The 26,605-nt window shown below is 35.2% G+C and overlaps 1 protein-coding gene across 3 annotated transcripts; it reads left to right on the forward strand.

The window, feature by feature from the left end:
• Positions 1 to 26,348, forward strand: LOC106056778 (uncharacterized). Of its 3 annotated transcripts, XM_056039543.1 has the most exons (7): positions 3 to 154; positions 6,259 to 6,417; positions 11,355 to 11,659; positions 12,222 to 12,326; positions 18,288 to 18,446; positions 19,934 to 20,148; positions 26,188 to 26,348. In XM_056039543.1, the coding sequence occupies exons 1-7, from the start codon at positions 43 to 45 to the stop codon at positions 26,318 to 26,320; spliced, it is 1,188 nt and encodes a 395-aa protein (XP_055895518.1). In that variant the 5' UTR covers positions 3 to 42; the 3' UTR covers positions 26,321 to 26,348. The 3 variants fall into 3 exon arrangements, with proteins under 3 accessions (XP_055895520.1, XP_055895519.1, XP_055895518.1); XM_056039545.1 differs by lacking the exon at positions 6,259 to 6,417 and having other exon boundaries at positions 1 to 154; XM_056039544.1 differs by lacking the exon at positions 18,288 to 18,446 and having other exon boundaries at positions 2 to 154.
• The last annotated feature ends 257 nt before the right edge of the window (positions 26,349 to 26,605 follow it).

Raw genomic sequence — 26,605 nt, forward strand, 5'->3', positions numbered from 1 at the left:
AAAAAAAATATTCCCTTTTTCATTGCACAGCCAAAGTTAACAATGAAGAGCCCAAATTACGTGGTCATTTATGTGATCAGTGTTCTTCTTGTTTTGGTCTTTATAGCGCTGTCCAATTATAAAATAGAGATGGTGCGGCCGAGAAGTGCCACAGGTAATATCAAAACTTCACCTTTATTTCTATCGTAATGTCTGATCACATGATCAGAATGCGGTCCAAAAAGCAAACTGACTGGAAATAGCAGCGTACATTCTTGTTTAGTTTTCGATGTTGTATTTACAGTCACGTTCGTTTAAACTTTAAAGTAAGAAGAAAAATATTTTCAAGCATCTATTATTAGGACTTTGAATCACCGAGTATAGCAATATTCATTGGGCCTAGACATACTGCGAGGCTATGGTCCAGTCACCCACGCTACGGGGACATTTCCGCGAAGTTATACTTGGTTTTATAGACACTATAGGCCCTATATCCATATCATGGCCGCCGCAACATGCTGTGAAATGTTTGCATTGGCTAAATAATTATTCAATATATTTTAAAAAATATTTGTTTAACGAACAAAAAATTACTCGTTTATTTTCTTAACTCTTTCTCTCCTAATTGACAATACCATCGTTGATTTGACCTCATTAAATTAAATTAATGCTTAACTTTATAAACTTGACTTTGTGTTATATGAAAGGAGAAATGCATTTTCCTTTAATTCTATACCAAACACAACATTTTCTGATAAGAAACAAAAAAGTTATTGAAGCTTAATCATAACAGGGGTAGTGAAATAGTAATGAGCAAAATGAAGAATTCTGTCAGAATGTGGACAAATAATTACGGAGAAAAAGAGTTAAAAGACTTCTAATGCACACTGTTTTATGGACACACATTTTTGAATCAAAATCGTGACAAATGATGTTATGGCAACCTTAATGGAATATTTTATCAGCATTGAAACCATTGGAAATGGATACAAACTATTTTATTTTATCTGATAAAACTTTGACTACTGTTGGAGAAGTTCATGGTAAACTAAATAATGTGGCTAGCGGCGAGTGGTCAATTTTAAATTTACAACTGATGAAAATTTTACCTAAGGTCAACAATGTCACAAGTAAGACTATCAGTGTTAGTGATGAAATCAATCGAACATAAGATAAGTGAGTCGCTGTTAATGTTTAAATAAAACTACTTAGGACAGCACTTATAAAGCTCAACAACGACAGCAAAAAAAAACATAAACTGTTATTCAGTGGATACCAGCACATATAAAACTAGAACGAAATGAGAAGACTGACACACTCGCCAAGAGTGGGAGAACAAACTCACAATTAAACATTGCACTCTATCCAGAAGAAATGAAGAAACTGATAGAAAATAAAATAAATGAGAAATGGACAAGCTCTCATCCATATCACAAGAAAGATGATGCCTATTATAAGCTATCCCGACAAGATCAACGTCTAATCTTTCGATTCAGGACCGGACACAAAAGAATGAGACAAAATTGGAACCAGTGAAATCTGCTCATGTGGAGTGCCACAAGAGAAGTCTGACCATGTCCTTCAAAACTGCATTCTTTACCAAGAGGCCCGAACAAGACACTGGCCCCAAAACACCCCAATAGAAAGAAATCTATATGGAGAGCTCCCTGATTTGGAAACCACTGCGCAGTTCATCTCATGTATTGATCTAGTTATCTGAACACTCCAACATAACAATGAGAACGAGGAAGAAGAAGAAGAATTTTAAAACATATGCGTTGGTGAAAGTCAGAATTTTTGTTTTCAATTATAAAAATGCAAGAATTGTTTTATGTGATTAGAAAGTATAGTGAAAATGTAGCGTTTTAAATTAGAGATATTTACTTTAAAAAAATATATATGTCTAGGCTATTTTAATGAGACATTGCATCTACATCTGCCTGTCCCTTGTCTGTTGGGGCACAACACTTGATCAGTTTTCTGTCTTTATCCATTCCCCTCTGTCCTTTGCTTAGACTAGAGTCTCTTTCAGTGACTGGCTCATCCATCCTTTAACATTGTCTTCCCATCACTTTCTCTGTCTGCTGCTCTTCTTTTTCCTGGTACTTTGATCTGAATCTATATGCATAGAAACTATTATACATTCTCTTCTAATAGTAACAGTGATAATTTCAAAGAATTATTATATAAGTTACTAACATAACTAGTTTTTTAAAACTCCTTTGTTTATATTAATATGATTGGCCAGGGTTCAAATTCTGCCCGCCCCTGAAGACTTGAAAAAGGCTTTGACAAGGACGTAATTATCTTCTTGTTGGGAGGAATGTTAAAAAACTTACAATTTAAGTGAAAATAAACTCACAATAAATTAATCAAAGTTGAAATTAATGCTTTAAGATTATTATTATTGTATCCATTTACTCGAGGGGTGAGGTGGCTTAGTGGTTAAGCGAATGGCTTCAGAACTTGTGGTCCGGGGTTCGAATCTCGGTGAAGATAGGATTTGAATTTCGGGACTTTTATGGCGCCCTCTAAGTCCACCCAACTTTAATGGGTACCTGACTATAGCTGGGGAAAGTAAAGGATGTTGTCGTTGTGCTGACCACATGACACCCTGCTCGTTAACCGTTAGCCATAAAAATGGATGATCTTAAAATATCATCTGTCTTAAAGATCGCAAGGTCTGAAACAAGAACTTTTACTTTACTACCAATTTAATTATGCTAAAAGATCCACAAAGATATAGTTATTTTATGTCACGTTTAACTGTTCGCAACACAAATGTACCTTTCATTGAGTCTCAACACGATTTGAAAACATTGATCTAAGCGAATAAGTTGATCCCCTCTAGGTTATTAAACAAGATAGTTACATTGATAGTTGCTTAGTTTCATCTTTATACGCCATCATAACATTCTTTATTGATTCAATTTAATGTAGTAATTGTAGCAGTATTGATATACATTATACAGTGTATACTGTCTGACCTTAGTGATACGTGAGAGGAGACCATTCATGACAGACTACTTGCTAACGGAATATTTTGTTACGGTATCTCGTTGTTTATATTTGAATGACTTGTGTGTGAGCAATAAGCATGACCTAGTATAGATATGGTAATGCCTCTACTTGTTTAACAATGAGCTCAGCGAAACGTTTTTTCTGTGTGGAGAGTGGGTGAAAGAAAACACCAAGGATCAAGCTAACCTTGTAATACTATGTCAGTAGTTTGTAATTTTACTAAACAAATTAAAGGTGGCGCTGTGGCTAAATGGTTAATCGCATGGCTTTCAAACCTGGTGTCCTGGGTTCGAATCTCGGTTAACATTAAGATTTCCAAATTCAGGATTATAAGGGCGCCCCTAAGTCCACCCAATTCTAAAGAGTAGGCTACTTGACTTACATTGGGAAAAGTAAAGGCGGCAGGTCATTGTGCTGGCAACACGACACCCTCGTTAACCGTTGCCCAAATAAACAGATGACCTTAACATCATCTGCCCTGTCGGGACTTAAGATTTAATTATTGAATAATAAAATTGTCTAGGTATTAAAATCGTAATATGAATTACAATGTGTGTATGTGTTATAATTACTTTATATTGATATTTAATTTATACCCAAGGTTCATCCCAACAGACACATCATACACACCCATTTACACTTAACTAATAAACGATCTGTATGATGATTTAAATAAAATTATAAATTAAATCTTATGATATTTATACAATGAACTGATATATGAATAATGATATGAATACAAATATATATGTAGTATGATATAGTATAATATGGTTCAATTCCAATACTTAAATAGTATTTAAAAGAAAGCAATATTGACCTCATTAATGTTCCATTTCAAGACAAAGATTCTGAAATCATGTGTAGTTCATGCACCAGTGTCAACACAAGTAGATCTATCTTCTAACCAGTGTCAACACAAGTAGATCTATCTTCTAACCAGTGGCAACGCAAGTAGATCTATCTTCTAACCAGTGGCAACGCAAGTAGATCTATCTTCTAACCAGTGGCAATGCAAGTAGATCTATCTTCTAACCAGTGGCAACACAAGTAGATCTATCTTCTAACCAGTGGCAACACAAGTAGATCTATCTTCTAACCAGTGGCAACGAAAGTAGATCTATCTTCTAACCAGTGGCAACACAAGTAGATCTATCTTCTAACCAGTGGCAACACAAGTATATCTATCTTCAAACCAAGATGAATGTTCACCAAGATGAGTCAAAGTTTAAATCACAACTTCACAACATAACACCAAGTCTGGATATAGAAACCCGCAATCTGAAATCTGGAACCTCAGACTCGAACCTCAGTCCTGAAACCTGAGACGAAAAACCTTAGAAAGAAAACCTCAGACTGAGACCCCTAAACAAGGGTCAAATAATCCAAGAATATATAACAAGGCCAACGCTAAGGGCTATCCAGTATCGAAGACACAAGTATAATTCAAGAACTCAAAAGATACACTTGGCTCTACTGCCTAAACGATCAAGAAGAAAAGTTTGACGTCATATGAAATAATGACGTTGTAGCGACAAACGGAGAGTAACTAGTACACAAGACCAAATATACTGAAAATGACGTCATCACTAGTGCTGAAATCGACGCTATTGGATTACGAACATATTAACTATACAACTACATAGATAGTTGTGACATGCCCTATAAGATCTCAGGGTCTGAACACGGAACTTTACTTTTACTTTTCAACTAATTAAAATTATTGTATTGTATCAAAACAATAGTTTCAACCAGTAGATTGTTTTTTTTTCACTTTGATATAAAAAATGACCTACAGCTGACAGGACAATAAAAGTCACCTACAACAACACAAAAGTGCATATTTATAACAAAAAAAAAAAGAAGTATGTATATTCTATGCACACATGTATACAAATGTTCAATAACAAGATTTGATACTTCCACGAGTTGTTTCAGCAAAACTCACAAAATATCTGGAGAGAACAATAAGAAATTTTTGACCACGCTGTCTAATACCAATAGCATATACATTTTCTTTTTTTTTTTAGCACATCAGATTCAAATTTTAAAGTTTGTCTGATTAAGGCACAAAGAAGCTTCTCTTATTATGTAATTGTTATCATTCGATTAACGAAATTGCTTTTTGGTCCATTTCTTCAGAAATACCCCCCCAAACTTGCTTTTTTTTTTCATTTTCTTACGTCCGTGTGTCCGTCCCGTTTAGATCTCGTAAAGTAGAAAAGCTAGTGAGAATCCGACATTATAATATTTTAGTCCAGTAAAAGTTCTGACGAAACGGCTACTTTTTTCTTTTCTAAAAGCGAAAAATCTAATTTTTTAATCACTTATGCAAGCAGTTATTTCATAAAAAGACACCACTTTTACAACTATTCAGTATTATTAGTAACAAACACGGGAGGCTCTTTAATAGGGCTGCCGTACACCGGCCATATTTATGCAAATGGTTTTAGATTTTTTGTTTAATTTTTTTTTACATTTGTATGGCTACCTTATGTAAGTTCTGTACTACTAACTACTACATTTACCCAAAAATAATGTTTACTTTTTTTTTTAAAAGAAAAAATCTATTTAGTATGTATATAAGTTGGACATAATTTAAAACAACAATTAAGAAAGGTTTTCATATTATCGCGTGAACTGCAATGCCGTCGAAGCAACATAAATTAACTAAGGGAATTATTTTTTTTAAGTTAATGTTGTTTTTTGAGGATTTGATTAAAAGATTGGCCCTTTACAAAACAATTAGATCAATTAGGTATTCATTATAAGACATCAGTTAGGCCAGGTTCGCATAAAACTTAACATTCACTTTCACCTATCATTTGGTCTGCTGGAACGCTGGTGCACCACACAAGATCCGTCAACATTCTTTCTCCATTCGTCTCTGTCATTTGTCTTTGGTAGAATTTAATTGTGATGTTCTTTCTGAAAATATTGATACCTGCCTTTGTACATGCCTGGGTGGACCACATCGGGGGCCGATTTTGAGTCTGTGTTTCCATTCAAACTGTAACTGTAACCTTGTTTCTTTTGCTGTATTTAATTGCTTGATGGGATCCTTATTTTATGTAAACAGTATCTTAAAAATGCAAATATTTGCACAGAGCAGGTAGCTGTTATTAACTTGCCTATAAAAATAAGTTCTATCACAAGAGAGTTTCTCAGACAATTTATATAGAAATGCCCCTAATATAAATTATGTGAACTCCAATAACTGTTTATATTTTTCTGTATTTCTGTTGTGTGTTTACAAAGCTGAAACGATAAAGACACGTCAGATTTCTAAAGACGTTACAGATCTATCACAGGCTGATCTAATCAAAAACTTAACGGATCTCTTACTGTTCAGACTCAATCAACCCAACAATGCAGCTAAGATACTTTACACTGAATCATGTGACATTGTGGCCTCCAGTAAGTATTTTAGCCAGACTAAAACCGGACAAAAAAAAGATTTTTTGTGGTATTTCTTAAGCAATCAACTCTCCTCCCACCACCCCCACACAATTCTTTTATTCTTTTTTATATCATGTAAATTGATATGACACTGCAATTAACCTATCAGGTGGTTAGACATCAAAAATATGTTGGAAGATTAAAAGGGTGTCAATGTACCAAAAAGAATCAACGGAACAAAAGAAAAGAAAATGATGATTATCTAATTCGATGTTTCCCAAACGTTTTCCTTAACGAACACTTTGCACATTCTGAGTATTTAGCGGAACACTTTGCTTAAATTTTAGCGGCCCCGAAAGGGGAAAAAAACGCTATTAGTTTTGTGTGGTTTGTCTGTCCGTCCGTCCGTCCGTCCCGTTTAGATCTCTTAAACAAGGAAAGATAGTGAAAATCCGACCTCATAATAATTTAGACCATTCAAAGTTCTGATGCAATTGCTATTTTTTTTTCTTTTCTGAAAGCTAAAATCTAATTTTTTAAATCAATTATGCAAGCAGTTTTTTCATAAAAATACACTATTTTTTTTACAACTTTTCACTATTAATAGTAACAAATACAGAAGGCTTATTAGTAAGGGAAATACCTATTTACAATTTATTTTGCAAATGGGTTTAGATTTTTGTCTTCTAAAGCAAGTTGGCGCCTAAGCTGGCCTCTGACGTTTTTTAGTGGGGCACCTCTTTTACGTTTACCTTCTTTTCGCTCACCAAAAAGACTGCTTTTGGCACACTGTTACGATCTCCTATACCAGGCCTTCTGTAAACACTGCTAAACACACAACACATCAACACAAGAACTTGACAATAAGAGCTTCGATAAACAATGCGGTGTTTTAATTACAAATACATCGACAGCCAATTCAACACAATTGGCTACATCAAACTCAAATGCTTTCTTGTACTTAACAGAACTGCCTAACTAAGCATTACAAGTCTCTCTTGCTTGTACAGCTACATTCTCGAGGACTCAAAGCTACCACACAGTCCTTACTGCTTTGCTGTCCTGGACTCAACTGTCCTTTCTTACACATTGTCGCTAGTCCGTAATGGCTCTCGATCACATGACCACAACACGGGTCATACTTGCGTGAACTAGCAGTATTGTACCTTGTCTATCGACAACCGTTGACCTGTGTGATTGGCCTGAGTAGTGTGTACCAGTAGGCCGCACACACATCAACCCTTTCTGTCCTCCACTGGAGTTATTACAATACGTTCGTCCCCCATACGGAATACGTGCCCTACCCAGCGTAGCTGTCGGACCGTTAGAAGTCCCTCTATACTGTCCATACCGCGTTCGCAAGGACATCGGTGTTTGTAGTGCGATCTTGACGCCGTATGCCCATGATGGTGAAAGCGCTTAAGTAGTCTAGGTTGCTTTCTGTATAACACCATGTCTCAGATCCATATAACATTATATAAGAAGACTAAAACAAGCCAAGCATAAGCATACTATTTTTTTAACAAGACTACAAAGAGAGTTTTTGTTATCACACAAACTCAGAGGCAACCCCCATCAAATTCAAACCACCTGATACAATGTCGGTGGCACCTAGTGCGGTTCCTCAGTTTGTCTCCCTTCCCCATCAACTTTCTTAAAATATTTTCCAATGAACACTATTGCTAGTTGTTGTTTTTATTAAACCAATACAGTCAGCTGATTACCTACTTTTATAGATTTTTACTCAAATGTAAAATCCCAATGTTTATTACATTAATTCTAATGTTGTTGCAAAATTTTACAATAATATTTAATTAAAATTATAAACAGACTTAACATCATATGAACATGTTTCTTTTGTTATACTCTAAATGGTAAAACGTTGTGCTTTTTTATTTACACTATAACTACCATCTAGATGTTTCAAGGCATATTTGGGCATATATCTAGAGATTTTATTTTTATCTTTTCTCACGTATATGCTTTTACAAAGTTATAATTTTTCCAACTTGATTGTCACCCCCAAAATGGTGTCGACCGGTGCGGACCGCACCCCTAGCACCCCCTCCCCCTATTGACGCCACTGTTACATGATAAATCTCAAGATTTTATTAATATCTTTTCAAACACGGCATAATCTTCAAGAGTGTTAGCGTATTGCTAATGTAGTCACTGATATAGTGCATTAGAAACAATTAAAGAAAATAATAATGTTATAAGTAAAGCGAATGCATGAATTCATAAATACAAAAATATTATGAATGGAGCTAAAAATAGCTAATTGACCTGAATTCACGCGATATTAGAAATAGAGTTGCACTCTAGTGAAAGAATGCACGTCAGAATTTCTAAATTCGCAGATATAAAGAAGGAATTTATGTAAAAATGCTTTTGAAACACAAATTTGAAGCTTAATGTTATTAAATAATAAAATCAATAGACTATATTTTGTATTTTCATGTGTAGTTCTTAAAATTAGATCTAGATCTAGATACTTTCGATCTTTTCATGTAAACATTGGTAAACATAGCCTAGATCGATGAATTTATAATGCTTTCATAGAATTGGTCAACGTTTTTTTTTTAGGGTCTTAAGTTAGTTTTATGGCTACAATACATACACTACGGTCTAAGTTAGTACCCAAGGAAAATGTATGCCAAGTTTTATCAAGATTGGTCAAACGGTATTGACTTGTATTCGGCACATGCATACATACATACATACATACATACATACATACATACATACATACATACATACATACATTCATACATACATACATTCATACATATGCCTTAATTTCTACTTTATAATATAGATATGATACATACTAAATGGTTTTATTTTATTTGCCAATGAGTAATTGTAAGAAGTCTTAACTTAGTCCGAGAAATAAGTTGGGAGAAATAACTTGTTTCAAAATTTTACCAGACAGGCAGAGGCAGTTGATAGAAGCTTTGTATTAACCTCTTGCATACATGTTTTAAAAGTATATAGAAATATTTATGCCACAAATCGACTCTTCTGTGTTTTTAGTGTGAATAGTTGCGAACAGGGTCTATTTTTAAGAAAAAATCTTCTTGCATACTTAATATTAAACCCTTCGCTTTCAGGAAGGTAACAAGAAAAACAAAAAAAAATATTATAAAAAAATAAAAAGTATACGAAGTTTAATTGTATCAATTAGTTCGGTTCAGACCTGTAATTAAATTTGTAATAGATTTAAATCAACAACAATAAATCTGTGAGATTAAAAATATTTTTACCAAATGTTTTTGTTTAGCGCTATTTCATGCTTTTAGCTTTCTCACTACGCCATGATCCTATCACGTGACTGAACCAGTTGGAACAAAATGGGAGAGGGAAGAAACAAATAGATATCTAGATAAATTTTTCCATAATCTCTTTTTAAAGACATTTATAAAGAAAAGGGTAGGGATCTTAATTCAAACTGACATACTAACCATTCTTCTAAAGAGATGCTTATGACTATTGAAGATTGTATAGTAATGCATTGTTTGTTTCAATGTTACTTTCAAGCGGCGACATATAAAGGGGGACTAATTCAGCGTATACCTCAACTACAATCAAGTACAATTTCTTTCTCTTGTTTGAGATACCAAACAAAGTAATAATAACCAATAGTTTATTAAATATTTGGATATATTTTTTTTTAAATTGATCCTTGTGTTATCAGGTAAAAGAAATATATGTTCAAAATGTCAGCTTGATCCTAGATTGGGAGTCGGAGAAATAACGTTTTCAAACTTTTTACAGACAGAATGATTTATAAAAGCTTTTAAAAAGTACCTACTGCATAAGCTGTCAACAAATAGTTGAACTTCCGCTATAAAGTCACAGAGAGTAATGTCTTAAGTTCTATCAGTCCTATTTAATTAATATTAGAACAGACTACCGACACACTTTCAAGTGTCGCTACAGGTCTTCCAAACAGTTCACTATATATCATACAGGACAGCACTTAGCCCCATACTGTTCAGACTCCCATAACTTGCAGATCACTTCAGCCGGATCTACAAGAGTCCTTCTTCCTGTATTAACATGACTTCTACTACTTGTCTTGAATGGTGCTCTTATGCGCACCATCAGTGTGTCGCGGGAGCAGAATTACAACAATATGATATCCCATTTCAATATCTTTTCTAGTTTTTACGATGAAAAATGGGCGAACGGACGGACAGACCACACAAAGCTAAAAGGCGACCGGTTAAAAAAAACAAAATAGAAAATTTTATTCCAAGTTTGAGCTAATTTTATTCCCATTAAGCTCCTCATGTTTATTAAGGCCTATTACAAAGAAGATTTTTAATGACAATCATCTAAGTAAATAATTTCTAACATAAAATTTGTTGCAATTTAGCCATTTGTGCAAGTTGAGCTAATGAATCAAGCTGCCTGGTCGTGCGGTTTGCACGCTGGGCTGTCGTTCAGACTTATCGATGAACCGGGTTCAAACCTTGCCCACTCACATCCCTCGTCGTCCTGTTGGAGGTTTGGACTAGGAAGTAAATTATCTTCAACTCTGAAGGAACATCCGAAACATGTAAAATATTTCAAAACATACACACATACACGGTTACTACTTAGTCTGATAAGTGCTGTGAGATGTGATTGTAACTGACGTCAAGATGGCCCCGAGATTGTACTGTACCAACCTCCATCCACTGCTGTCCCAAGTTGGTACTGGTCCAGCGCCAATCCCCTGCTGTCCCGAGTTGGTACTGTTCCAGTCCCATCCCCTTCGGTTCCGAGTTGGTACTGTTCCAGCCTAATTCCTTGCTGTCCCGAGTTGGTACGGTTCCAGCCTCCATCCCCTGCAGTCCAGAAGAAAGTTTGAACTGGACGTAATACTCTTTATTTCTGAAAGAAACTAAAGCCAAAATAAGGTGGCCAGCTCGTTTCGAACTCATTCTTCAATTGTATCTCTATTTCAGAAAGTGAACTCGCTTGTACAAACTACAGCTGCCCTAGGGGAATTAACCCTGACCCAGAAGCCCGAGTAAAAAACATGGTGATGTCCCCTAAACTCAGTCTCTCTCCTGAACAGAGAGACGTGATTCTGACCATGGGGAAGACCATACCGGAGAATGATGTCATTATCCTGTCCGCTAGTTCAGCAAACCATTATGCTGAGATGCAGGCCATGTTCCAGAACTTACACACCGTAGTCTACCCCAACATGGCGAATTTCACTATGGTTTTATTTGACATAGGACTTACCAAGGAACAGAGGTTGAAGGTACAGTCTACCTGTAACACAAATAGGTCAATGTATTGATAGATACATTTTATTTTTACCACAGTAGCGAACTTTTATTTCAGAGGTTTTTTACTTTACCATAAAAGTCAATGTAGAGGCTTTGAACTAATGTCTCTAGGCAATTTTAAGGTTTATGAAAGGTTGTACATAATAGTTTGACCTGTGTACTATGTATAGTGTATAAGTGTATATTGTCTTTCAATTTGCAGTTTTCTATCCATCTATCTTTCATGTTTATATTTCCATATAGAAATGTTAATAATATATTGATCCTCAGATGTAGATAGATATATTTTTAGTTATTCAGAGACAAAGAGGTAGAAAGATAGATATATAGATAGAATGACAGACAGACAGACAGATAGATAGATAGATAGATAGATAGATAGATAGATAGATAGATAGATAGATAGATAGATAGATAGATAGATAGATAGATAGATAGATAGATAGATAGATAGATAGATAGATAGATAGATACATTTTTTCAAATTATAAAGTAATATAGTTTTCTTAAAATTAAACCCGTGTTTATTTTCAGACTGAAAGTAAGTGCAAATGTCACGTGGTCACATTCCCAGTTCATTTATTCAAAGAATACATGAAGAATAATATTTGTTATGCCTGGAAACCTTTGATTGTACTGGTATGTTTACTCTTTGGTTGTACAGGTATTCACCCTCTTTGATTGTACTGGTAAGCGCAATCTTTAATTATAGGCCTATATGTTTACACCACAGACTTACATATACTAGGCCTACTCTAGACTTGAAATGGAGATTTTTTAACACTACAAAAAATGTCGTGAATTTTTTTTAGAAAGTTGGATCAAGGCGTGGTTTTGTAAAGTAGTTAAAAGAAGTAAAGTTGTTGTTGTTTTTTTCAACCCTAACCTATGCAACATATAATTTAATTTTTAGATCTAGATCTAGTAATTGAACATCAAAAATAAGAATACTCTCGTCTCATAATTATTATTTTGCAATTTTTAGATACATAATCTAGAAAGATCTAGGTAATCAATCTATTTAAATGTACATAAGATGATTTAAATCAACATGAATTATTTCGATCTAGGATTTTTTAAACATTATCTCAATGGAAACAAACAGGAAATGGCTTTGTTTCATATATTTGCGTGAATATCCGAGAAATGATTTTGCATTATTCCTAAACTTTGAAAACTAAAGATCATTACTTTTCTAAAACAGAAAATATTTATTGGGGCGACTCTCTTTAGAGCCTGAAAAAAAAGTTTACGTACATAAAAATCTATATATGTATAGGTCTGTGAATCGATCAATCGAGAATAAGAATGTATTTCCGGTTTCCAGTCTAGATATTATATATATATAAGTCTATGGTTTACACATGGAACTATACTAAGGGAACTACGACTTCGAGGTTTTTTTTACAAAGCCGTATAGAAAACAGGTTCTTTGCGCATGTTCTCGTGCATCCTGCAATGCCTACAAAATAAAATTTCAGAGACAAAGAAGGATTTTATGCCTCGAACGCGTGTTACTTACAAAATTTTTTTTTTGCTGTTTATAAACAGATCGATAAAAACTTTATCCATTTTCAGACAAGCTGTTATAGATCTAGTATATATAATTTATTAGAGTAAGAGATTATCACAAACAGGGGCGGACTGGCTATATGGGCATTCGGTCAAATGCCCGGTGGGCCGTTATCTAAATGGGCCGCTAGCACCATAGTAATCATCTTTTTTTGAAATCACGCCTTATTTTATAAGATAAGGGCGGCATGGATGTCAGTAAGGCGCGTATTAAATTGTTAAAGCTTTTATAGTATTCTCTTACAAAAGGGTCCCTCTGAGCGACATATTTAGCGCGTATATTCACTGTATCACAGCTATCGATACATTATCAAACTTAACATAATGATTTTGAGGACAGGTTGACCTAAAATTGGGTGTCCATCATATAATACACAATTTATGGGACGGATGAAATAGAAATGCCCAGGCTGATTATGACACCCAGTTCGCCCCTGATCACAAATGATTTTTTATATCACGTATATAGCCTACATTAAATAAAAAACGAAATCCATAAGAATGTCATTCCTATCTCTCATATTTGCGTAAAAACAGTCAACAGTAAGTAATACAAAGCGTAGGCCTAGATATAGGCCTAATGTAAGCGAAGTTAATAAACTTGCAATCAATAGAAAGGACCCTTTTATTAAAAAAGTACATTTTTATTCATGCATAATCTATATAAAATATTAAGAGATTTTTTTTTTTAAATCTAGATTTTGAAAAAAAAAAATGTAAGCCTATTAGGTCTATTGATAAAAGACTTATTCGGAGACGGTATATTTAGAGACTTAAAACTAGATTTATATCTAATGATGCTATTATATTTTTAGCAATGTTTATAAAAGTCGAGATCAACAATCTAAATCTTTACAATATTAGAAACGGACATTTTAAGTATAGACAATATTTAATAAATAATCAAATGAAATTAACCTAATTAATGTACCGATAGCCTATCAGAACTAGTATGATTTTTTGCAGACGAAATCTATGAGCCCAGAATAGATCTAATATATGATGCTACTTAAAACCATGTTAAAAAAGTACTATTTATCTGGGTATATTTAAAACTAGAAAATAGATCTACGCATTTTCCATAACGGAAATAGATCTACAGTGTTTAGAAACAAAGTAAAATGCCGTTATCTAAAGTAATTCTAGATCTAGCGCTATATCTAGAAAATAGAATATATTTCTAGTGAATTATAGTGATTGTCTATAAGTTTTTCTAGTCGAAATCTATTATCGGTTTCATTATTACTATGTTTATATATATAACGACAGAACAGGCATCTAGATGGATTGTAAACACGGTAGATCAATATTCGATAACGAAAATGCCTAAATCTATATTTAAGTTTTAAATATACCCAGATTGCCAGATTTTATAAATTATTTTTTACAACTAGCTATTTTATCCGGCCTTTTTTTTTTCGGGTTTCGAATTATGTTTTTCTATTCTTATATTCATGGCAAATTTCTTCAAGATTGGAACAGAATCTTTTTTTATATTTTATTTGTTACTAGACATATGTTACCCGCGACCCGTGGGTCTTTATTTGCGCATTACTGTCGATATAGTCACAATTAAACGAAATAATAATGTAATAGGTAAAGCGAATGTGTCAATGTAAAAATAGTGTGAATGAAGCTATCAAATAAAAATAGCTAATAGGCTTAAATCCATTTTTCCAAATTAAAACATTTGCTTTTAGGCCTACATATATTTGATTGAAATTTGAGATGAATAGACTTAATTTTGTATGTTCATGTGTTAAAGTATAAAGTAGATCTTGAGGTAGACATAGATCTAAATCTACACTAATCTAGAGTTAAAAAATGGCTTTTATAGAGTTCATTCTGTGTTGCGCATGCATGACCTTTTTTCATGAATGAATATAGGCCTATCTCAACACGGCTACGCAACTTTAGCGAACAGCGAACGCATGTATTAAAAATGCTTTAGAAAAACAAATTTGAATGTTAAATTGATTAAAATATCAAATGAATGAACAATAATTAGTATGTTTATGTTTTAAAGCACAAAACTATCTTTGCGAAAAGAAGTTTTATCATCTTAGAGTTCAATAAGAGTTTTAGAACTAGACCTAGTGTGACAGGTGGGGAAATGTGACGTGTGTTTGGCGCGTTTTAATGTCTAGGGGATGATTATTCTTAAAGCTATCACACACCAACCTATCAGCATATGAATCGGGAGCAGGCACGCACCGAGACAAGCAATAAAGATAGATACAAAAGTTAAAAATGAAGAATATTTATTTACATAAATATACATATAAGAATAAAAGGGGGGAGGGTTTGCAGCTATCTCTAAATAATACTAGATTTAATCATCACTCTTGCATTTAATGAGAGAGTATGTCACTTTGTCCTCTGACTTAGCTGGTTGTCCTGTTGATGCCGTGGCTGGGCTGTGATCCTGGCTTGAGGTTCTGCAGCTGGAGGTGGCGCTCTAGCGGATAGAGGGACGCCGGTGATATAGTTCTTGTGGAGTTTCAATCCCAAAATCTAATATCTGTAGTGGGCACAGTAGGGCGGGTGGCCGGCTACCGTGGGCACACGTGTACTGCGGGCAGAGCGGATCTGCCTGGGCAGCGTAGTGAACAGGATATGTCCAGTGAGTTGCAGAGGGTTGGCGTAGCTATGACGTCTCGCACAGATCTGAATCTATAGGGACGTCGCACCTAATAGCTCGGCAGGTGGGCTGTCGAATAGGCGGGCAATGCCGATAGCGCCAAGTAATAGAGTTGAGTAGATCTCAGTAGGCAAAGGCAGTGCTGAATAGCACTAAGCACAAAGGCAGACACCTGAGGGAGGCTGCGGATAAATAAAGACAAGTTAGGACATGTCTCTCATGCATCTTATCGATGCCCTCGACTGAGGTGCATTTGTCAGATTGGTGAAATTGCTTTTGAGCACAAAAGGGGAGATGATGACAAATGGGATTTGGAAAAATAGATGGCAGATAGTAGCAATATAAAAATGTACATAAAAGGGAAAGTAATAATATAAAATGTACATAGAAGGGGAAATAAAAATCTCAACACAGGTGGCTAGAGAAAGAAAAAAAGGGGGGGGGGTAGAATTGGGCGGTGGTCAGCGACCCTGACGGTATGTTTACATATGACCGTCGATCGAGAACAATGGAGCGCGCTTGAATGGAGAGGGTGTCCGTTCAAGAGGCGCAACTCTCGTTAGAGTAAAATGGCTACAGGGGAGATAATTCAATACAGGGGAGATAACTCATGTCTCCTTTCTAAGCGCAGTATTAGTGCGATAGTAAAATTATCAAGGCTGTCAACCGAGATAAAGGAAATAAAATAAGGTGTACAAATATATACATGGTTGCATCAATGATCAATTGAGCAACGTAGCATTAATAGATTAATGCAATACATAAAATATACATTAGCCATGTTCATGTTTTCTACTTACGACAGTGAGAAATACACAATGCACTAATTAAATATAAATGAAATAATAAACTACACATGATAAAATCCAATGGAAATATACACAGAGTAATTAAGATGGAACTTGTGATTAAGTTCGGCTTACCACCAGGTATTCCTCTAGGAAAAAGAATAAATGAAGCAGTCCAGACTTGATAGCTCAGTTCGAATGAGAAATGAAAGAGAGTCTGGCCTGATTTAATTCACTTTATATAAAGGCCTGGAAAATGTGGGCGGAAACAGGAAATGTCCTAGGCTTAGAATTATCTTACACGTGGGTGAATTAGACTTGAGATGGGAGTCGCACATTGTGAAGATCAATTGGCGTGTTTGTCCTCGCGGTCTCTTAGATCAAAGAGAGACGTGGAAAAAAGGGGGGGGGGAAAGATTGGTTTGCATTCCAACCAAGGTGGTGTCAACCGCGACCGTCCTTCAGACATCCGGCGGGTAAGACAAAAGAGATTGTGTGTTTACCTTTCTCCGATCAAGGTCAGATAAATGAAAGACGCGGCCTAGCTATCTCTAATGTGGTCAACTAAGTCTAGCCTGGAGGGGAAAAGGTGGTGCGGGTGAAGAATTTGGGGGTAGGATGGGGAAATAAATAAAATAAAATAAATAAATAATGAAAAATAATAATTAATGCTGTGATAAATTTGAGTGACTCTGACAGCGAGTTTTTGACTTGTCACACCTAGTAGAGAGATGTGTTAATGTGTAACCAATTGGTAATGTCTAATGAAAGAATGTTCGCCAGGAAATCTGTAGTCACAGATATCAGGAACTAATTTATGTAAAAAATGCTTTTGAAACACAAAATTGAAGGTTAATTTTATTATATAATGAAATCAATGGATCTTCTTTTGTATTTTCATGTGTCAAAGTAAAAAACTAAGTGTATTTCTTAAAATTAGATCTAGGTCTAAATACTTTCGATCTTTTCTCATGTCAACATTGTTAACCATGGCTAGATCCATAAAATACTATAGCTGTAATAGAGTCGGACAACTTTTTTTTTTTTTTTTTTTGAGGGTCTTAAGTTTGTTTTAAGGCTACAATACATACACTACGGTCTACGTTAATACCCAAGGAACATTCCTGCCTAGTTTTATCAAGATTGGTCAAGCGGTTTTGATGTCTATACATACACCTCACATTCTACTTTATAATATAGATAAATACCTTTTTTTTTTGTTTGTTTGTTTGCTTGTTTGTCTTTTACCTTACTAGATCTAGAAAATACGTGGGCAAAGTGGAATGTGTGCTTATGTACTTTTAAATATAATTAATGAACAAAATAGATTATACACGTAGATCTACTTGAAATATACCTTATATAGTTTTAATAAAATAATTTGTAAAATTATATACGTAAGTGGGCCTCTAATAGTAATTTGAAATTGAGCTTACATCTACTGTAATGTGTAATTCTAAATATGTTTTTAAAACGCCCATTTGAAGGTAAATTTGGTGAAATAATCATTTGGATAGACTATATTTTGTACGTTCACTTCGGTTATGTAAGTATAAAGTGTTATTTTCTCTGAAGTTTAAGTTGTTTCCAACATTATAGGCCTCCATTGTTAAGGCAAGGAAGTATCTAGTCTACCAGGACGCTTCAGTGAGATGGATGAATAACTTTCATATCACATTCGACAGAGCAAACATTTACGGTCATCAGATGCTCCGTTACATAAAATCTATACGGACAACACTCAACACTTATCCGCAGGTAAACACTTATCCGCAGGTAAACACCTATCCACAGGTAAACACTTATCTGCAGGTAAACACTTATCCACTGGTAGGGAACATTTAGTTTTTTTGGTATGAGAGCTGATTGGTTCTATAGAACATCTTTTTCGTTTAACAAGTACTTTCAGCACATGATTTAAAAGTATCAGAAATGAGTACCTTTACCGAATTAATATTGCAGTGTTTCCTCAGAAAACAATTACTGAAATATGTCAAACATAAAATACCTTAAGGTCTTTCATTAATAATTTAATAATAATAAATATGCATTAAACATATTTTGATATAAAAAAATAAATCACAAATAGTTAATTAACTGGAGGTGTGGTGGCTGAGCGGTAAAGCGCTTGGTTTCCACACTGGGGTCCTGTGTTCGTATCCTGGTGAAAGCTGGGATAGCTATTTTCGAGATCTTTGGGTCCTCCGAGCTATAATGGGTAACTGAAACTAACATTAGCTGGGGAAAGTCAAAGCAGATGGTAGTTGTGCTGGCCCCATGGCATCCTCGTTAACTGTGGACCACACAAACAGATGACCTTTATATCATCTGGCCAATAGATCGCAAGGTCTGAAAGGGGAACATTACTATAACATGTGTAAAACTGATTTTGTGACTATAAAAAAAAAACAACATTAGACCGACTTCTCACTATTCCTGTCAGCGCCGCCCTTAAAGGGGTGGGTGATGGGCGCTTTATAGTTTGAGTACCGCTGGCTAATATTTTTGAACAGCACACTCCAAAAAAAAACAAAAAAAAACATTTCTATTAATCCAAACTGCCTACAGTATAAACGTTATAGTCTACAATAGATTTAAGAATGCAGTTGAAATATTTGTTAAACAAGAAACGCTTTATTTCATAATCATTAACAACGCCAGATTCTTGAGTCAATTTATTTACACACAACACTCGGATATGAACTTTCTTACCAAGGGGAATAACTCTACATACTAATGACAAATACATAAACACAATTTCAACAATAGTGTGGTATTGTCAATCTCTGCAGTTATGCAATTATCAGTAGAAATATTTTTATGTATACAAAAAATTCACTGAATTATAATTTAGAATGAGATTTGTAAATAAAAATAAATGACTAAAAACTCCTATTATACTTGTAATCCATATTGAGAAATTATGATCCACGCAGCGCATTGCAACTAGCATGTAGAGGACATCAGAAATTACTTAGATATTTTTTGGTGGAGGGTTTTAAACTCAACCTCCCCCTTTTTGGCCAGGCGAGCGAGGGGAAAGACCTTAACCTCCTTTTCAGTGGAATTTGGTTACTGCATCTTTATTTTATTATATTTTTTCCCGACAGTTTTCTGAATTCCTGTAGATTTAATTTACAAATGGAACCCAGCTGAATTCAGCCCTGCATCGTAGCTAAGACCATGATTTCTAATGGACTACTAAATAATAAATTACATTCTCGATTCTCTCGTCTGACTTCCAGATGTTCCAGTACATGGAAGAAGATCCCTGCACGTTCATGCCCTACCCAGAGATCAACGGCGCCCCAATGCTGCACAAGAATGACCCACTTGTCATCAAAACAGTCCTGGAGCCTTGGGCTCGATGTGCCCTGGAAGAAAGTTGTATTTGTCCTGTAGAGCCTAAGAAATGTATTAGATGTATACGAGATAATTTCACGATTCACAGATGTCACAGGTGATGTGAAGAACTATGGCAAATAATATGTTTGTCAATGGAAAGGCGATTTTCGTTAACGCAACGCCTGTTAAACATTGAATTCTTGCAGAATTCCATATCCAAAAATAACCAAGCTGAAAGTTTCGTCTTGCAAAGCTTATATCTAACTCACTCTGTCTGTTGTCTGCTGTTTGTCTCATACATGCTATGTTCCCATTTTCCAATCTCGGAACAAGCTGCATTTTTGCACAATTATTCATTGTCGATGACCACAAATGAGACAGTAATAAAAATTAATCATTTACTAATAATTAATTCATTTTGTTTTATATAAAATGGAACAAACTAATCTTGCAATAATCCAGCCGCCGAACTTTTTTTTTTTATTTCACTTTCAAAATAAAACTGCCCGCACTTTGGTCAGTGCATTCTAGTATATATTACGTTTTATTGGAGTGGCCCACTTTTAATCGCCCTCAAAAACACACTCACTTCTGGACTGTGAACTCTATACCACTTTTCTCCTCCCCCCTCCACCCTCAGGGCACCTCAAAATACTTCAATTTTACTATCTGGTATCTGTAACATCTAATTACACGGCCCGCTTTATATGCAACCCTTCCTAAACACATTTTTTTTTTGCCAGTGAATTTGATTAGCAATATCACTCCGCCCCACCTCACAACATACACACAGTTCAACGCCTTAGAAAATAGTCCTATAGAATTTACATGAGTTTTCTTCGGCTTTTCAGCTTTTTATCGAAATAGTTGTAAGCTTTTTTGACGCTTTCAAACACCATCCATTATTTAAATCAAGTGGTAAAACGAGGCTATAGTTTCCGTTCAACCACAGACCTATATATATTATACATAGAATGGAAAACCGAAACAAATTCTTATCCAATAATGATCAGATCGCAGACACATATAGAGAGATTGTTATGTCAACAGTCATGCTGTTAGGGAGGTCGCCCTAAATCTGGGGAAATCGATCTTTTCTTAGAAAATTAATGATCTTTAGTTTTTAAAGTTTATAAATAATTCATATTGTTTAGTGGATTTTAAATAGAATGGTCGATATATATAGTTCTTTCACCATGGTTCGATGATGACCACTTTTGTCATCCAGGGGGCTGAGGGCTTGGCACTGGGGTTTTGTGCCTCCTCATGTGGATGGTGAGACCTATGTAAGCCCAGAATATTTGGGTGCTCACTGGGCAGGTTATTCCAGCTGGAGCTAGTGCCACTGGCCTTGCTTTTCTTCTCTGGCGCTTTTCTTCTGCCAGCGCTTCATTCTTTTCCTCAGCAATTTGTGCGCCAGCCTTTACTGCGCTTTCCTTCCCATAATTGGCCATACGGGAATCGTTTAGGGATGCGGCGGTCCTCCATTCTGCAGACGTGTCCTGCCCATTGGGACTGCATCAGGATTGCGTGGATGCTTTGCAGACCCGCTCTTCGAACGACTTCAATATCTGGTATTTTGTCTTGCCATTTGACATTCAGTAATTTTCTGAGACATGTCACGTGGAAGTGGTTCAGTTTCATTACATGTTTTCTGTACACTGTCCACGTTTCTGAGGCATAGAGCAATGTAGGGAGGATGACAGCTAGATAGACCCCTAGCTTGTGTTTGTGGTGATACTTCTTCTATTCCAGACATTTTTAGACAGTCCATAGGAACCACTTGCCTTGGCGATACGCAGGTCGATTTCATTATCGATCTTTCCATTTCTGGAGAGTGTGCTACCAAGATAGATATTCTGAGATTGAAATAATTCAAGTTTGTTGATTTTAATCATCTTATGATTCTAGATTGTACGTTTAAATAGATTGATTACCTAGATCTTTAAATTATGTATACCATACTTTCTAGTGAATAATTATGAAACAAGAGTGCTCTTATTTTCGATGTTTAGTTACTAGGTCAGGGTTGAAAAAAATTCTGTACTTCTTATAACTACTTTACAAAACAACGCCATGTTTCAGCTTTTTTAAAGTTACAGACCGACTGAAGAGGTTTTAAGGTCAATCACAGAAACAGTTTTAATACTTGTTTTCTGTAATATAATGCTTAAAAAAACATACATGCAAGATATTTTCTATAACTTTTAAGCCGTTAATGAGATATTAGCATTTTAATGTGGGTTTTAGGGACACTAAAAAGTCTTAGTCTCCTAGCCATTCGAAATGTGTTTCTCCCTTGCTACAGGGGTCCGCGACGCCATAGGTGGAAATTAGGTCACGCTACAAAATTTAGAGCTAAGCGAATTAGTGTTTGCCGGATTAGCCTAGATCCAGTCAAGCGTACTAGCATCGAGTTTTAGTCCACCGCGCAACGTGGATCAGTCTACTACCTCTTGCTACCTTCCACGTGTGGTTGTTTTAAGCATAAACACATCTTTAAATACTCTTTGCTCCGAATATAAAGGATTTTAAAATATGGTTAAATAATGTATCGCATTTGGCTGCAGAAACAGCGGCCTGACGCCTGGAATTTTTTTTTTTTCATTTCCCTAAGGATGATAATTTGAGAAAACAATGGATAATTAAGATGAGAAGAGAAAATTTTACACCAAGTAAGTTCTCAGTTCTTTGCTGTGAGCACTTTGAGGAAAGTGACTTAGAGCCAAAATGTCGACCTTCTTTCCTAAGGTCTATGTTGATGTCTGAAGAAAGAATCAAATCTGTTCGTCCTAGATTGCTATATTTATGGGGGAGTATGGGAGATTCATTGCAATTTAGTCTATTAGAATCTATTATCGAATCAAATCTACAAGAGTCTAATCTCTATATAGATTAGATCTAGATTGTTATTCATATCTTTATAAACTTTATAATAATACTTGAACTCTAGGCTGAGTGTAAGTCGTCGGAGTCGTAACACATAAACAAAAACAAACTGAACTATCATTGTCGATTCGTTTTTACCATGAATTATCCGCAAATTCATTCTGGTCTAGATCTACATTTAGGTTATCGTCACTGCCATTTAAAATTGTTTGACAGCTATCTTCTGAATTACTGTCATCACTGGAATGATCAGGTAGACGTAGTGGATCAAACTGATAAAAAATAATACAAAAAAATCAAACAAAGCATTAGGGTTTATTAAAAGAAATTTCTATAAATCAAATAAGAACATAAAACTAAAATGTTATTTAACCTTGGTTAGGCCAATAATAGAATATGCATCCTCCGTTTGGGACCCCTCAATTCAAGAAAACATTAAGAAACTGGAACAGACACAAAATAGAGCAGTGAGATTCATAACAAACGAATATTCACATTTGACTATAGTAACAGCCTTCAGGACAGAAGACTTAAAAGTAAGATAGCAATCATACATAAAACACTGAAACATAATCTTCAAATACAAAAACAAAATTTAATAAAATACTCTGAAAGACACAAAGATAAAGGCACATTCCTCGTCCCATATGCTAGGACAAATTAGGACAAATACTCCTTCTTCCCTAGTGCTACTAGAACATGGAATGGGTTGCCTGAGCTAGCCAGGAAAACCAGTGACTTGGCAGAATTTAAGTCATTGGTTAATATGCATGACTAAATGCATGACGCGTAGGACGTAATCATCTTCTTTTTTGAAGTAAAGTCTGTATTATATAAGATAAGAAGATAAGATACGGGTTCATTTCCCCCTCTGAAAACGAACTCGCCCTTTTTCCAGATTTTCACCCTAAAACGTCACTTCCGCTTTCGGACATTCCATAGCCATTTCAAATCTCGTTATTTTTTTTACACTTTCAAATGACTTTTTCTAGTATAAATATGTATTTCTTTAAACTCAAATTTTTAGGAACTATATTTGATACCATCTACTATCCAAATCAATAGTTATCTTAATTTCGAAAAAAATCCTCTTCAGTTGGTCTTTAAACTGTTAGAGATCTCCTTGTGTAATCTAGGTATAATATATGTATATAGGTCTGTGGTTTCCACTTTTTCAAGAGATCAAATTACTAAAATTAAATTATGCTGGAACACCTTTACCTTTACCTATCCCTTAGTCTTATGTACCATTGGGGCACCATGCAAGATTTATCGACCGTCTTTCTACATTCCTCTGTTTTTTGCCTAGTTAGAACCTCTTTCAATGACAGGCCCGTCCATTCTTTTTTGTTGTCTTCACATCACTTTCTTTGACTGCCTCTTCTTCTTTTTCTTGGTACTGTTCCCTGAACGCTTTGCGAGTCCCGAAGACTTTATATTATGGCCATAGATTTTTAGCTTGCGTTTTCTTACGATAGTTAGCAGGTTGATTACTACTTCACTACTAAAAAAAATCGTACGATCAGAGATTTGAACCACTGACCTTAAGATGCAGAGTCCTTAGCTGAACCACTGACCTTAAGATGCAGAGTCCTTAGCTGAACCACTGACCTTAAGATGCAGAGTCCTTAGCTAACTCACAAAAACTAAGCGAAAGTATACATTTTTAAATGGCGTATTTACTTACACAGGTTTAAGATGCAAATAAAGAATCCTTTTCGGTACATTTAACAACTGCATTTCTATCTTGAAAGTGTTTAGCTGCACACGGAACGTAGTAAGTGGTTTAATTTGTATTTTCTCGTCCACGGCAAATGGGAGAATAAGTAATGTGTCATTCAGTACATGAATGAATTAGGGCTCATGCGAATATTATATGGAAGAATTAGTGATATGTCAGCACCGGCGGATCCAGGGGGGCGGTTAGGGCGATCGCCCCCCCCCCCACTCGGCCGACCCTCCCCCTTTCGGTGTGGGAGGGGCGAATATCTCTACTGCCCTTCCCACCTAAACCCTTTGAGTTAGGGGGGGGGGGGTCCTACTTTTATGGAGAAATCATAGTTTGAGAACAAAATTAGTTGATTATCTATATAATATAAGCTACGTATTGATATGTGAGCCCATTTGTATATTATGTCGCACCACACTCTAATATCAAATTTTCTCATTAGCAAATATAAAATGAAAAAGGCTTGTACCAGATGAGAGGGGCGATACATGCACTCTCCTCCCGCCCATCTGACAAACCAATACTTTTCTTTTATAATATAGTTAAGAAATTACAAAATCCAAATTGCCAACTGTCAATAATATAATTTATCATGCTATAAATCGGTGCTTTTTTTTGTAACAAAATAGGTTTCGATACTCAGTGACGGATTGTCTAAATTTTAACTACAAATAATTAATAATAAACGTTAATAAGTAATACGTTTTCTCCACATTGAAAAAGGTCTAAAAAAAAGCACTGCTATAAATTACATTCTTATATCAAGTCGCCCCACCACTATTCTTTAATGTCAAATACAATAATTAGCAGAAATCATAAAAAGGAGCGAGGATTAATTTTTTTTCACTCTACTGCCCCTCCCATCTCTAGACGAAAACATGATGTTTTAAAACAGAATAGTCAAATATGGCGACAGAGTTAATGTAATTTCACATGAATTTATCTTAATTTTTGTTAAAAAGACTTTGCAAAATTTTGAATTCATTCGAAATTTTTCAGTATAAGAGTAACGATTGAGATGAGTTCTTAACCTAAATATTCTTTTCCTAGTCGCCTTTTCCCAACCTTTACTCAACCTTTACTCAATCTAATATATATATATATATGCTGTAGCAGCTGTACACGTACGTAAGTGCATAGGGTTAGGGTTTACTAGACGTTAGGGTTAGTGTTTGGGAAAAAAAAACGCCCCCCCCCACTCCAAAGTTCTACTAGACCTAATACTGTATGCCAGTCAGTACATGAAGGAATCAGGGCTCTTAGGAATATTATATGGGGAAAGTAGTAATATGTCAGTCAGTAGATGAATGAATCAGGGCCCTTAGGAATAAAATATATATAGTATCAAACATTGAAGATAAACATTTCAATGGAATGTTGGAACGCCTGTGACAGTGATGGAAATGTCCTTATAGTCATCAATATGCACACCGTAGATAAGATAATTGTATTGGCTTAGACAGTAAACATTTTAAGCCTCTTTAGGACTCGCCTTTTATTCTTTAAACATATATACCATTAACCTCTTGTCAACAGATTCGATCAATCGGCCATAACTCTAATCATGGGCAAAATGTATGGAGACGATGTCTACAGATTTATCGTCCCTGATGGGAAGTTACGTGTCCGAATTGAAAGAGAGCATAAAGCAAACTATTTTGAAAATTAAGGCATTAAAATATAATGAACTAATTTAATATTCTTCTTCTTCCTCTTATTTTTTCAAGAAGCTCTATATCTGAGGTGAGCTGCGAGGTGGTTTCCAGAACTGGCAGCACTCCATATATTTTTTTTTCGAAGGGGGTTGTTGGGGCCAGTGTCTTGGTGTCTTGCTCAGACCTCTTGATTGAGCATTGAACAAGTGTCTGTTAAATGTTTCAACATATTATTGCATTGGATTTAAGCATGTCTGAGCCATGACTCATGTTGACCAGAGAAACGATATCTACTGACA

This window comes from Biomphalaria glabrata, chromosome 8 (assembly GCF_947242115.1).
Source record: "Biomphalaria glabrata chromosome 8, xgBioGlab47.1, whole genome shotgun sequence".
NCBI classification, from domain to species: Eukaryota; Metazoa; Mollusca; class Gastropoda; family Planorbidae; genus Biomphalaria; species Biomphalaria glabrata.